This window comes from Gobio gobio (genome assembly GCF_949357685.1).
Source record: "Gobio gobio genome assembly, chromosome: 6".
Taxonomy (NCBI): Eukaryota; Metazoa; Chordata; class Actinopteri; order Cypriniformes; family Gobionidae; genus Gobio; species Gobio gobio.
The window spans coordinates 15,236,781-15,252,323 of record NC_137102.1 but is presented as its reverse complement, the minus strand read 5'-3'; the positions used below and the strand labels follow the sequence as shown (position 1 = coordinate 15,252,323).

Sequence of the window (15,543 nt, the reverse complement as noted above, 5' to 3'; positions counted from 1 at the left end):
ACTTAGAGAAACGTTGCCATTTGCCAATGCTGTACCTCAATGGAAATGGTAAAAAATATATATTTTAAATGATATAATAAATTATCAATGTTTCCATGGCAACGCTGTACCACAGTGGAATTGCAATAATGTATTTTCCCATTGGGATTTTTTATAGATAGTAGCATCAACAACATGATTGCAGTTATCTATTTATTTATTAATCATATATATTACATATATATGATTTTCTTTTCTATTTAAATGCACATTTCTTTTAAAAACTGATCGATTTATATTCTTGGGACTCATGGAAAACAAATATAAGTAGTTCATTTAATCCCTATCGCTCCCTATAATTTGGCTAACTCATCCTCACTCTTATCCTCACTCTTATCCCACTCTTCCTATTGCCCTTTCCGTAAAATATTGATGTATTCATTTTCTGAAAAGATTAAATAATTTTGTTACTTATACATAAACACAACTATACTACAATAAACACTTTAAATAAATAGATATCCAATCATATTGTTAATGCTACTATCTATAAAAAAATCCCAATGGGGAAAAACATTACTGCATTTCCACTGTGGTACAGTGTTGCCAAATGGCAACATACCTATTTTTTTCCATGGTGGTACAGCATTGCCATATGGAAACATTGATATTTTCTCAATTTACAGACAAAGTTTATTTGTGAATAAAAATATCTAATTTACTTATCAAAGATGCTGCAAAAAATCCCCCTTGAGAAGAGATGTTTAGAAATGAACGCAATAGAGCAATTTCTGGAGCACTTCAACTGGTGTCTTCCGTGTGAGGGACATTTTTGACATTCAAATGTCATTTGACTTAAAAACAGCACATGGCTAATGGCTTGCCCTCTTAATTCCCATAATGCAATTTATTTTGCTGAATAACAAAGGAAATGAGAGGAGAAATTGCCACATGGCAACACTGTACCATATACGGTTAAGATATCTTTTCAATTTTGTTCATCACATTCACTATGAACATGTTGATCAGTGTACTGTATCTATTGAATTATTTGAAACCTACAAAAAATATTGTCTGTAAATGATTTGCTTGAAAAGTGTGATTGCTATCTTTCTTAAAAATAACTGCATTCATACTTAAAAGGGATAGTTCACGCAAAAATGAAAATTCTGTCATTTACTCGTCCTCATGTCATTCCAAACCTAAATGACCTTTTCTCTTCTGTGGAGCAAGAAAACATTTTCATAAATACTACTTGGGGCCGATATATGTGCACAAGAGTGTGAACAAAATGAATTCATGAGCCTTGAGTTACAAGGCAGCTGTGATGAATGAACAAAGCAAGAGTGAGTTTGATCAAACATTGATTTAGTCTTATAAAGCTCAATGAAATTGCACTTTGTGGAAGAATAAAGGACACCAGCCACTATGACCACAAGCCTCTCATGTTTGCGGTCCACTTCAGAGAGATGAATCCAAAAGAACAGCAGAAAAAAGGAGGTAATAGTCTTTGGGGGAAAATGCAGCCAAAATTGAGTCCCACATGACCTGAACTGAACTATAATATATGCAGCGCTGACTCTGACATGAGTAAGATAGAGAAACACGCAATATGACCATAAACACTGCTATTTAACTCCTTCATAAATAAACAGTGCTACAGAGCAGACCATCACATTATTTAAATGTAGGTATAAATACATACTGTTCAAAAATGTAAGGGTTGGTAAGGTTTTTGAAAAGTCCCTTATGCTCACCATGGCTGCATTTTATTCCATCAAATATAGTAAAACAGTAATGCAGTGAAATACAATTACAATCTAAAATAACTGTTTTCTACTGTAATATATTTTAAAATGTAATTTCTGTGCAGCGATTTGCCCCGGGCCCTTTCACACCTAACGTTACATTGTTTGGTCCGGATTTTCGGACTTTTCAGTTTGGCCCGAATCAAAATTGCAGGTGTGAAACCTCCCCTGGACCAAACAGACGAAATTTGGTCCGACGAAAAGAGGTAGGGTCCGGTTCAAAATGGACAAAGTTTCGGTTCGTTTCTAGTGTGAAAGCATTTTCTGTGTGGTTCGGACTTTCAGACCATTTACAGGAAGTTCCTTCCTGTTTACGTTTAAATACTATGTTTTAAGTTAACATTTAAGACGCTAATAATTAAAAAAAAAAGTGTTTTAGCTTTAGACAAAATGGTAAAATATTTGAATAGGCTACTTAGCCTATTATTGGTTCATTCTTAATTCAAAATTACTATGCGAGACAAACTTGCAACAAATAATACAATTTTATGCTTCATTTGTTATTTGTATTGTGGTATGTTTTGGTTTTTACGCCATGGCAGACTTTTCTATTGTATCCTAGGCTTAAATTACCTGAGCAATAGCGCCATCAACTGGGGATGTGTTGTTGCTACTCCACTATACCGGAGAACTTTTAAAAAAGCTGTTGCATGACACAAAGAGTGTGACACCAGCATTTGCATACATTTTTTATTTTATTTTCCAAACAAAGAACGCTGTATACATTTTTTCCCCCCAAACAACAACATGAACTCAAATGTATGCCAAGGATGTCAAACTAAAAGTACTTCATGCTCTAAAAAGGTTTTCCATGTCTTGGATGAAGTGTCTATGAAATGAAACTATCAAAAACTGGGTCCAAATGTACAACTTCCAACTTATGTTATTATGAAATGGTACTGTAATAGTTGTAACAATGTTTTCAATATACATTTTCCAGGTAGTTATTCTATAAAGTGATGTAGTATGTACAATCCCCGAAACATCTGACGACCAACACAGTAGTACAGACTAGTGACATGACGGTGTCATGTGAACCAAGCCATCACATTGTACTGGTACACAGTGGGACGATGCAGTCTTGTTAGTGAACAAATGTTGCTGCTACAGGAGTGGTCTGTCAAAAAATGCACTTAAAATCTCTTACAGTTCTGCGAACGTCATTGGTCAAGTCTGATATTAAAGGACAGTGCCATTGGCTATGAAAGCCACCTTCCGACAGTCTTTCATGAAGCACTCGGTATGATTTCCTCATGGTGTTACCGTCGCAAAATATCCATTTCGACTAATATTTTGGCGTGTTGAAGGCAACGTCTGAGTCCTCTTGACTCAACATGTAACAATGAAATGATTGTGTCAACTGAAAGGGTGAGAAAAAACAAACAAATCCACACTGGTTTGACTTCCATGGCCCTCCCACCCATTCCCAAAGATCAACCCTGGTCTCGTTCTCATACAAAAAGACAATAAAAAAACAAACAAAATCAAAGCAGCCACAGTTATTGAGGAGCCAGGGCACCCGAGACTATTTTACTCCAGATGAGGAGGAACAACAAGAAAAAGAAAAAAGAAAGAAACGAGAGAGAAGAGAGGATGAACCATCATCAGTCTGTCCCGGGTCAGCCTGGACCCTCGTGTCTCACAGGATTCATTTGTGCTCCTTCGTTGGGGCGAAGTACAACTCCATGGGCTTGTTGACTTTCCAGTACTTCTCACTTACCAGCTCCAGAGAGAAGGAGCCGTTCAGGACCTGTGAGGGGAAAAAGGACACGGTCATGCTAAAGAAAGGTACGCATGACACATACTTATAAAAATAGGAGTCCAGTGGTATTCACAGTTTTCATGTGATGTCACACTCGTATAAGAATGACCAAAATTCAGTGTACACCTAATTGATGCAAACTACACAGGCAAGCAGATGAGCCATAAATATGAACGTAACACGTTAAATTGCATGTTATGCATAATGTGGCTTAATCAGGGTATCTGCAGGTTTCACCAAGTCAAATATAAGACTTTTTAAGCACTTGCAATTCCTATATATATATATACACACACACACAATTTTTTTGTGAGAAAATTATTGATTTGGTAGAGGTCATTTCAGAAATTTGCATTGTTTTTTTTCATAATTAGAATGCCACATTTACCATATTATGTTAGATGCACAATAGTCACACATGGCAATAAAACAAACAAAATATATGAATCTTATTTGGTATTACAAAAAAAAAGCTGGTGCAGTGGTGTGCTATCTAGCTTTAATAACAGTTAGGGCCGGGGGTGGGAAATATGACCAAAAATTAAACCACAGCAATCAGCAATGGCTTAATATAGGTAAAAAGTTCTCAAGTAATTAAGTAATGAAGTAAATGATCAGTAATAAAATAAGAACTTATAAACAAATGACAATAGCACAAATAAATACAACATAAATATACATATACAAACAGTGCTTTAAGTTTAGGTCGGCTACTGTTTGTGTTTCCCCTGTTGTTGTTGTTTATTTAACATTAACTCACATACAGGAGCGGGTATAGGCTAGGCTAACTGGAACTGGAGAACTGTTAGCTGAAGAATAGAATCCATTTTATGTGTCTGTAATACAATCCGATAGAGACTCGCGCCAATAACATAATAGCACTGCACTCGTGAAAATACTCAGTATAATAGTGACCTCAGTATGTTTCTTCTATGAATTTCATTACGTTTGCCGTTACGCTCATTTTATTTCTCCATGACATTTTTCAGTCAGGCAGCGCGAGCCTCAACAACAGCGCTGTTAAGCAGAAATGTTCCCAGTAATGTGACCGAAAATATTTAAAGAGCACCTATCATGGAATTTTGAAATTTACCTTTCATGTAGTGTGTAACATAGATCTAAGTGAACAAAAACATCCTGCATAGTTTGAAATATGACAGTGCACCGTATATATAGTTATTTTCTTTCAAAAGTAAGAGTCGACTCTGAGTCATTTTTAAGAATCGTTAGAAGACCGAAGCTTTTTCTCTGACTAGATGACGTCAACTTGTCAAGTTATTTGAATACGATACGCCCACTTATTGCGCTCCAAGACGCCAGTGAAAACTAGAAAACATCATGGCGACGAGACGCTGTGTTCTGAAGTGCGACTCAAAAGCAAACTTTTTTCATCTGCCCAAGGATGAGCATTTGAAGACTAAGTGGCTTGAAGACAAACCATACATCGTCGCGATTGAGTGTTTATTAGTCGTCAAATGTATGTTTCGCGATCTCAGGAAGCTTTTATTATGGACTTCTATTATGGCACATGGTATCTTCTTCGTCTGTCTGTACATGGATTACATGTGCACAGAGCGCCCTCCGGCTGCAAGTATGAATTGAAAACAACACATAAGAGACTCAATCGCTCATGATTAGGCTATATCTGCGCATTTTGAGGAAGTATTGAATAAAAAATACTCCTCTGTTTAGAAATTTGACACAGACATATGAGAATCTATCAATATGTCTCCTCATCTGCACACTTTTGAACTAAAAGCCCTGAGGGATGATGATTTGTCGCGAGTCTTCCTGAGGAGAATAGAGCAGTTTTTTTATGAATGAGATCAGCTGAGGCTCATATTACAATCAAACGGTACAGACACGGTTTTCATATTCATAACTCCTGACACATATTAACAAATTACTGTCACTAAAAGACTTTGATGGGCGTTCCGTTTCCGAAAATATCTGCACAGACCATAGACGGCACAGACTATACCAATCACAACTGACTGGGTCATCGGACCAATCACCGCAGATTAGCGTCACGTAAAGGCGGGGTTTTGAAAAGTGAATCACAAAAGGAATCATTTGAGAATCGCTGTCAAAACAGGTAAAAATAAATGCATATTATAAGAAAACTAAAGTCTTTTTTTGTCATTGCATGCATGCAAAACTGTTGTTGGGGACTTCTAAAACAATATTTGGAACATTTTAAATGCCATGATAGGTGCTCTTTAAGATCCATCGAATCTGAATTTAAGGCCTTATTTAAGGAAAACCTTATTTAAGACTTTTTAAGGACCCGCGGACACCCTGTTAATGCATTAAAGATGCGGTCATCTTCAGCGTTTTCCCTTAGAAAAAGATTATAAAGACAACACATAACATACAATTTAGTGCATTTTGTTCATATTCTGGGCTCCACTGCTTGCCCGTTTTTAGTGTGCAAAATTCAATAAGGTGTTTACTGAATTTGATCTTTTAGTACTTAAAGCCATGATAAGCATTTTTCATATTGAGGGTTTTAGAATGTCCCATTGTTTTTAGTGACTGAAATATTTTTGTAGAGGGGATTTAAATATTCATGCATTGAAACTTGACAGGGCTGTGCTGCAGTTCTAATGTTTTGCCCTCAAGGTCTCCGCGCCAGTCACATGACTGAAAACTATTAATTAACTGCAGTAAATTTTTAATTTGTGTAAAATCTAAGCAGCAGTTTCAGATGTTACATGTTTATCCTATCTTTATTTTTGTCAAAATAATCCTAATATGAATGCTTGACCATATTGTGCCGTCCTAGATGTCTTTAGTAGTCGAAGGGGCACCAAACTCACTGTGAACTGGTTGTTTGCTGTAGGGATGTAGATGGTGTACTGTTTTTCACTGGCTGCCTCTACGTTGATGGGGCTTCCTTCTCCGTTCTTGCGCATTTCCTCCAAAGCCAATCTGACGGCTAAGTATTTGGAGAGGTGGTCCACTGTTGCGTTCCCCGAAGTCTTAATATACCTGGTAACAAATTCCACGTTCAAACTCAGACCAAATCAAATGAAAACCAGAAACTTACCTAAAACAAGCAAATCTAATTACTTGCATATACTGTATGTTAGCAAATAGATTAACCGAGATGGCCCACCTTGTCTGCGCTGCGTCTTCTTTCTCCATAAGCGTCGGATGAGGGCGGAACACCAACTCAATCTCGCTGGCCCCGTCCAGTGCCAGGTCTCCTCCTCCGTTCTCTGTGGCATTGTCCATGTCCAGTCCTGAGTCGTCAGAAGTTTTGGTTCGTTTGATGCTGGGCCCGGCCTCTTGGTTACTGTGGACTGATGCATTGCTGCAGTGTGAGCTGTCCCCATTGTCCTCCGCCCCGCTGCCATTTTCGATCTGATGCTTCTTCCCCCGCTGCAGTCTATAGTGCCCCGGTGGTGGAAGTGGAAACACAGTAATAAAAGCAGACAAATTAACAAACAAAAAATTTACATTCGGCACTCAAAAAGTGTCAAAGCTGCCATAAGGCCAGTTTACACCAAGGACAATAACTATAATAAGGATAAACAATATAATTGTTGGAATCACTTTTAGAACGATTTTGTTCCAGCTGAAGAGCGATAAAAACATTGACAGCAAATCAGAATTCACCCGACTTAAAAGAGCTCAAATATTTACTTTGCTAGGGAACATTACTAATCCTGTGGTGAACAATTAATCCAGTTAATACGGAGAAAAAAAATAGCTTGTCGTGGTAATCTTCTCTGATGATGGCTTGGGCTGAATATTAGGGCTGGGACAATAAATTGATGCATCACCGTTCGTGGATCGATTCTGAGATTTTCTGGTTTTCAGCCATTTGTAGTGGTGAACGACACCATAGTGGACGTTATTGAGTGCACTCATTCAATCCTTCATTACACCGTAATAACAATTGTACAGCCGATGTACACTCAACAGCTGTCCGAATTCACGCACTCGTTTTCATTCACTCCTTCAAGTGAACAATATAAGTGGATAACGAAGGGAATAGTGAATGAGGCTTTAAGGGGCGATTTCGGATTCAGCCATAGGTTGTAATTAGGGATGGGCATTTTTGTCAATTTCTCATTTCGATCATCGATAGGTCTCAAAAACGAGTACTCGGGGGCGGGGCAGGTCCGTCATTGAGATAATGAAAACTGTTATGAAAATGGTTGTTGACAAATACAAACGTGACATGAAAACAGGTATATGAAAACATGAACATATAAAACAAAAAATAACTGCTAGATTATGATGCATAAATGTCTTTGAAAAAGAAACATCTTTATAAAATGACCATCTCAAATAACCAAGTCAGAAATATTGAGCATTGCTTTTGAGCTAAAAGAGCTTGCTAGCTGGTTAATTAACTCAACCAAACGCACCCTATATCAATATTAATATGAAGATTATTATGAACCTATTACGACATAAATCAACACAAAATGACGGGAATGCGCACGTGAACTTCAGCGTGCTAGATTTTACAGGCGAAGGGTTTGAAACGGAACATTTTGAATGCGCTTTTCCCTTAACAACGCTGATACACGGACAACGAAAGCACACAGAAACAATTTTATTAAAATCGTGTTCTCATTATAATGCTTTGACAGATTGACTGATTCATGATCGAAGCGTTCACAGACATCACTGCGCGTTTTCGAACTCATAACGAAAAACAACTTTAAATAAACTAGGTCTACTGTTAAAAAATACGAGAACAGTATAGCACTGCTGCATTACTAATATCAATGATTCTGAGAAAGAAATAGCCTATCTAAAAAGAATATGACTGTCTCTAAACCATCATGTCGAGCATGAAATATGCGTTTGAGCTGAAACTGAAGAAAATGAAAAACAGCCAGTATAACGGCAGTGCTTTGCTAGCTTATTAAGCTCAACCAAAAGTTTCTTATATTAGATTAATCAGATAGACAACATAAAACGACGCGAATGCGCACATGAACTTCACGAGCTAGTCTGAGTGTTCTCGCTGAATATCCTTAACACTACCCTCCAACAGTCAGTCTGTGAGCGAGGGATGAAGAGGAGGAGGTGAGCTAAAATAAAACCCCAACTTCTGTTTCACACAGACTTTAAAACGGCAGGGGACAAAAATCAGCATGTGCTCTGAATAAATAGTAAACGTTATCGTCCGCTGATGTGGACTCTAGTATAGGTAGAGTTATAGAGTCTGTTAATTGCAAAACATAATATTTAATATGCAGTCAAGCTTCAACTGATTTCAGCACATGACGGCAGTAAATAAGGTATATGCTAACACTAGAAACAGCAAAAATTCCACATGGATGTATATCAGCCATCTAACCTGTTCAAGGCCTGGATTTTTAGGCCCTCTTCAATACTGTGGCTGAGCGCCTGCTGGTTGTTGTGCTTGCTGATGCGGGCCAACACTCTCTCCTGGTGGGCTTCGTACTCGTCTCTGCTGGGGTAGATCTTACTGATCAGGGCGTCAAAGTTGGGGTCTGGGCGGAGGGAGCGCTTAGACACCAGCTTCTTCCTGCATGTTGGACACTCCTTATTTCTGTGATCCAGAGAAGAGATGAAAATTACAAAGTGACAATGCAAATATATAGTTTAGAAATCAGCATGAAACCATATCTCAACATAACCCATATTCACAAATCAGAAAAATAAAATGTAGGGTGTTGATTGGATCGTTTGCTTATTGCAGCAATCTCATTTGAGTGACAGGTTGCTGGAGGCAAGGGATCATTGTCCTGCCCTCATGCCGATTCACACGTCATCAGAAATGTCTTTGTGAGGGGGAGGTGAAGTAAAGGTCAGCATGAAACAGAAGTTGCTACATTCTTCCCAATTGCGATGCATTTCCAAGTGAAACGACTTATCAAACAAGAAAAAAAATTATCTCGTCCATCAGGAATTGATTGAATGGTTGTGGTTTGCTATTGGTCGATCTCATGTGAGTGACAGGTTGTCCCACCCTCACGCCAGTAAACACGCTATCAGAGAAGAGATGTTGTTTCAAGTGTGAGGGGAAGTTATTTTGATTCATGATTATGAGGGCACATGTATTAAAAATATATAATGATGTGCAGAGGAAATCATTTATAAGAAATAGGCTACTGCAATTTACTGTAATAAAAAAAAAATAATAAAAAAAAAAGTTTTGCATTCGATGACTAATGTTTTTTTTTCTTAAACATTATGAGGGCACTTGTTCTTTTTTTAAAATTATATCCATTAACACTGCAAAATTCCATTTAGTATAAATCTGAGTACGCAAGTCCTACGGATAACACAAACCCACCCCGATCTGAGTGCGGTGATGATGCAGTCGGCACAGAAGCGGTGCAGGCACTCCTTGGTGGTCATGGTGTTCTTCAGCATGTCCAGACAGATCGGACACATGAGCTCACTGTGTAAGCTGCGCGGGGACACTGCAATCTCCAGACCATCCGTGATGGCCTCCTAGAGGAGCACAACACCACAGAAGCTGCATTAAAGGGATAGTTCACCCAAAAAGGACAATTATGTCATTAAAGGGTTACTTCAGTGATTTAGCATTAAGCTTTGTATTTAAACTGGGTCATTTATGTAGTAGAAATGTGAAATTATTTTTGAATTTGGTGCCTTCTAGACTGAGAAAAGACAGAAAATGTATTTTTGTCTCATGTGGATGAAAGACAACAACTCCCAGAATGCACTTGCTTCGCTGCCCTACGAGCCCACTCCTTACACCGTCGTTTTTATTTTCATAGTAATACAATAATTTAGTTCAGTTAGAGAATAAACACTACAATTAAAAACTGAACGTGTCTTTTCAATAAAGTGTGAGCGAGCCGAACGAAAGTCACGGCACAGACGCAGCAGTGTCAGATTTCATTCATCGAAGAGCTGAGCAGAGCTGAGGTAACGTTAAGCGGCAGTCTGGCACGTTTTCAGATCGCATATGGAAGCTAAACTATCACAGGAATTCATTGAAAAGTTGAAACACTCACTTTGCTCTGCTTCGCCCCGTTATGAATGTCCGTACGGCCGTCTGTGTCTTACATTCTGTGAGTGAGATCTCTCCCCTATGGGCAGGTTGATAACACACGGAACAGCTCCATCTAATGGCTGTAGTCTTTAGCCTCTGGCCAAAAAATCCTCAGATGACGCAAAATGACGATATTTGCATCATCTGAGGATATTTTCCAGAATAAAAATGCATTATTCTCTCGTCTCAGGGGGATATGAGGGGGGAAAGTACCATAATTTGAATATACTACCGGGTTTCTACTGATACAAAGCCTAATGCTAAATCACTGAAGTTACGTTTTAATTATTCACTCTCTCCAAACCCGCAAGACCTTCGTTCATCTTCAGAACACAAATGAAGATATTTTGGATGAAATCCGAGAGCTCTCTGACCTCTCCATAGACAGTAATTTAATTAACACTTTCAAGGCCAAGAAAGGTAGTAAAGACATCGTTAAAATAGTCATAAAAAATATCTTCATTTGTGTTCCAAAGATGAAAGAAGGTCTTACGGGTTTGGAATGACATGAGGGTGAGTAATTAAAGGTCCCGTTTTTCGCGTTTTTTTTTAAGCTTTGATTGTGTTTACAGTGTGCAATATAACATGTGTTCATGTTTCACGTGTAAAAAAACACAGTATTTTTCACACAATTTACTTATCTGTATACTGCTGTTTTCACTGTCCTCAAAACGGCTTGAAAGATTTCCCTGTTCTATGAAGTCCCTCCTTCAGAAATACGTAACGAGTTCTGATTGTGCCAGCGGTTCCCGTGTTGTGATTCGACAGCAGCTTAGCGCACGCAGAGCGCACGTTACCGGAAAGGTCACACCTCTCACCATAACGGGATGCATGCGCTCAATGATCTCTAAGTACAGCGTCCATGGGAAAGCCAAACAAAGGTGATTTGACTCCGGGATGAAAATAACAGCGTCTCGACGACATGGCGACAAACACTATACAAACGCAACAATTCCTCTTCTCCACGCGGGAGCAACAAGACCACGCCCCCTTTTTCCGCGTATTCTTGTGGGCGGAGGTTAGTCAACAAACTGCTCTACTGACGTAATTAAAGCAGGATGTACAGAGATGTAGTCCAAACCGGCCGTTCGCTGTAGGCTTTGAAAGGGAACTTCTGTTAAATAAAATATCTCGCTTGGCATTGAACTTTGAGCTTTATAATTTTACAGGTATTAATTATGCTCTAACAGCAACATTACACACTAACTAAAGTTTGAAAAATGGGATCACGAAGAACAGGACCTTTAATGACAGAATTTAAATTTTTGGGTGAACTATCCCTTTAAAGGGGTAGTTCACCCAAAAACAAAAATGTGATGTTTTTCTGCTTACCCCTAAGGCATCCAAGATGTAGGTGTCTTCGTTTCTTCAGTAGAACACAAATGAAGATTTTTAACTCCAACCGTTGCTGTGTGTCACTCATATAATGCTTGTCGATGGGGTCTAATTTTATTAGAGTAAAAAAAACATGGACAGACAACTTCAAATTAAACCCCGCGGCTCGTGACGACACATTGATGTCTTAAGACACGAAACGATCGGTTTCTGAGAGAAACCGAATGGTATTTATGCAAATATATCACCTCTTATCAGACGAACGCTTCAGCTCTGCAGACTGCCATCACTTCCCGTTGGTGAGGTCAAAATAGCGGCCTGGTCAAAGATATGTATACGTAGATTCCTCATTCGAGCGATCCACGCCATGATCCACGCAGGCACTAATGAGGTATCTATGTATATATCTATGACCCGGCCGCTATTTTGACCTCACCTACGGGAAGTGATGGCAGTCTGCAGAGCTGAAGCGTTCGTCTGATAAGAGGTGATATATTTGCATAAATACCATTCGGTTTCTCTCAGAAACCGATCGTTTCGTGTCTTAAGACATCAATGTGTCGTCACGAGCCGCGGGGTTTAATTTGAAGTTGTCTGTCCATGTTTTTTTTACTCTAATAGAATTAGACCCCATTGACAAGCATTATATGAGTGACACACAGCAACGGTTGGAGTTAAAAATCTTCATTTGTGTTCTACTGAAGAAACGAAGACACCTACATCTTGGATGCCTTAGGGGTAAGCAGAAAAACATAACATTTTCGTTTTTGGGTGAACTATCCCTTTAAGGGTCTAAAACTAAACTACACACTTGAGAAACCTAGATGTACAATAATAGGCATATGAATTTTCTTACCTGTGGAGTTCTCTGTAATTCATAGAGACTAAGCTCCCATGTCTTGCTGAGGGGTTGAACCCCATTCGTCTGGACCGTCTGTGTCATATTTATACACTGTGTCTCCTTCACCTCTGTGAAAAACAGTCAAAGAGAACATAACTGAAAATCTACTATAACATGATGTGATATGCAGAATCAAAACAAAACAATAATAGCATGTTTTATGTCAAAATCCATACATGATTAAATATTTAGGACTTGTTGAAAACCTCTTGAAGACAATGATCTTATAATTTTCAAATATCCTTGTTTAGGACAAGGACATTAAAGTCATTTTCATCATGACCATCTCTGTAAACTGACATCTGAGGGATGTTATGGTCTGATGACGCTGGTTTAAGCCGAAAGCTGGCGCGTGATTACGTCCATTAAACTCTACGCATGTTTACTTCAATCATCAACCCAAGCATTTTTTTGTTTTGTTTTAGATCATCATACTATAATAAACCATTGGTTTGTCTAACCCTGCTGTCACAGAGCTAGCAGGCTAAAATTAGCTTCTGAAGGCACTTATAAGTCTTTGTGTCACTGAATAGACAAAGCATCTTCCTGTACATACAAAGTGTCTTTTGAATGACTGTGCCCGCTCTCCAGCAACGGACAGAACAAAAACAAAACAATATTAACGGAAGAGAAAAATAATAAGGAGGAAATGTTTGATCTCCTGCGCTGTCATGAAAACGTAGAGCTAACGGCTAACTCTCTCTGCTAATCCAGATGCTGTATTTACAGAGGCTCCATTAAATCAACTTTGAACTCAGTGTCGACGAGATTGTGATATATAAAACCTTTTGCGCTAAAGAAAACGTCAATCTCGACAACCAGAAAAAATATATTTTTTGTACAAACGCAGCTGTTAACATACTTACATTTTCAATGTTGTAAACACTCTCTCTCTCCTGCCAGCGCGATCTACTGAGCTCAATATGGCGGATTCAGTGGGCCCAGATGAACTCTGGGAAATGTGGTATTTTTCCACAAACCTACTCACTTTAATAATGTGCAAAATTTCATTTTCATTCATTTTTATTTGTATAGCGCTTCTCACATTATATACCGTTTCAAAGCAACCTTACAAAAAATGTATGTGTCTAAGTCACATTACAATTTAGAGTGAAATGTTATCAAAGGTTACTGTGCCAATTGCATTTCAGATCTAGCCTATACAAATCATGCAGTTGGCTAACAATTTATTAATTTAAGCAATGTATTAATTTAAGGCAGAAACAGTGAGCTCATTGGAGTAATGAATACATGTTAACAAATGTTTAGAAAATTTGCATTGGTGCATGTTGATCCAGAGTTTGTATCATCTGAAGTCCTGTCAGGAGTTGGAGTCCTCTTGAGTCATCTCCTCAGGTGTTGGGGAATCTGGCGTCTTCATAAGACATAGTATATACTCATAGTTTATTTTTCTTTATGTTCAATTGCATAAATTGCGTCTTGTTCATCTTCATTGCACGTTAATATTTATATTAGTAAATACGTAAAATAAGGAAAATGTAAAAACTTGACGACAGTTTTTGTATGCTAGCTCTTTGATAGACTAGCCACCTCCAAGCCGTTTCCTGAGACGCTGGAGCCTGGGATACACGACCTTACAATGGATAAACGGGGCAGAAGATGGATGGACCACAGGTGTGACCACGATAGCTTGACGTTTAACATGATAGCATTTAAAAAACTTAAATATATTATTAACAGGTTGATGTAAAATTTGGTTTATAGCATTAGCTAAAAACTATGAAAGCCCATTCTCGCAACATAAGAAAAAGAAATCATGCTTTGGTAAATAATAATGACTTAAAAAGACACAATCGTGAGTAAGAAAGAGCTGAACTGAACTTATGACATAAAATTATGAGATACAATGTTAAAATGACGAAAGTAACAATTAGGCATGGTCTCACAGACAGGGTTTGAATTAAGCCAGACTTGGACCTTGGTTCAATTAGGACATTTAAGTAGCCTTTATAAATGTTCCTTAGAAAAAAAAGAAAAAACATATAGTGGTATTTTAAGATATGACTTTGTCAGTGCAAGTTGCTTTCAGTTAAAACAGCTCAAACATGCATTTTAGTCTGGGATTAAGCCTTGTCTGTAAAACCGTCAATTATGAAAAAAAGGTCTAAATCATGAGATAGGCTACTGTCAAGATTATGAGATTTTTGAATTAATAATTTATCTAATAATTTCTCGTTTTTATGTTATAATCGTTTATAAAACATTGTTTTTCTACCATACACAAAACATATCGCAAAACACCATGGAGATTAAATATTTGAGTAGTATACTAAACTAACTGCAAACTGCCTCTAGGGGGGAGTAGAGTAACATACGCCTTTTTGATAACTTGGAAATCTCTTTTTTTAAATATAGAATTCGTTCTGCATAACAATACACACATCGCATGTGTAACTCTTTGAGCGTTTCTAGTGCACATTTTGCTAATCTTTTTTTAATTCTGAGTCAACTAGAGTTCACAGCGTGAACGTTTATTTGCTACGTTTTACACTTTGTAGACGGTCCCTAGATTCAGAATAACTGAGGCTGATTAAAATCAATATAAACTGCGATGTAAGTTCTATTCTACATTCTAATACTATTCAAATAAAAAAAATGTATGCCATATTTTGCTATACCGTTAATCATTGATCTTTTCAAGTTGTTTCGATTTTTTTCGCGTTAGCCTAAATACAAAAAGATGTTGGAGATGCATTAAATGATTTGTAAATGTACTAATAAA

At 37.8% G+C, this 15,543-nt stretch overlaps 1 protein-coding gene across 1 annotated transcript; it reads right to left on the bottom strand.

Annotated features, from left to right (window-relative positions):
- Positions 1-2,451: 2,451 nt before the first annotated feature.
- Positions 2,452-13,725, bottom strand: rnf2 (ring finger protein 2). The gene is made up of 7 exons (XM_079818633.1): positions 13,667-13,725; positions 12,756-12,868; positions 9,836-9,996; positions 8,873-9,088; positions 6,668-6,940; positions 6,369-6,540; positions 2,452-3,537 (listed from the first exon to the last, which is right to left on the bottom strand). The coding sequence occupies exons 2-7, from the start codon at positions 12,840-12,842 to the stop codon at positions 3,436-3,438; spliced, it is 1,011 nt and encodes a 336-aa protein (XP_079674759.1). The 5' UTR covers positions 12,843-12,868; positions 13,667-13,725; the 3' UTR covers positions 2,452-3,435.
- Positions 13,726-15,543: the final 1,818 nt, after the last annotated feature.

Coding starts and splice junctions, on each gene's coding strand:
- rnf2 (XM_079818633.1), bottom strand. CDS start 12,842: ATGACACAGACGGTCCAGACGAATGGGGTTCAACCCCTCAGCAAGACA. Junction 9,997..12,755: donor AATTACAGAGAACTCCACAG/GTAAGAAAATTC, acceptor GTGCTCCTCTAG/GAGGCCATCACGGATGGTCT. Junction 6,541..6,667: donor GAAGACGCAGCGCAGACAAG/GTGGGCCATCTC, acceptor ATTTGTTACCAG/GTATATTAAGACTTCGGGGA.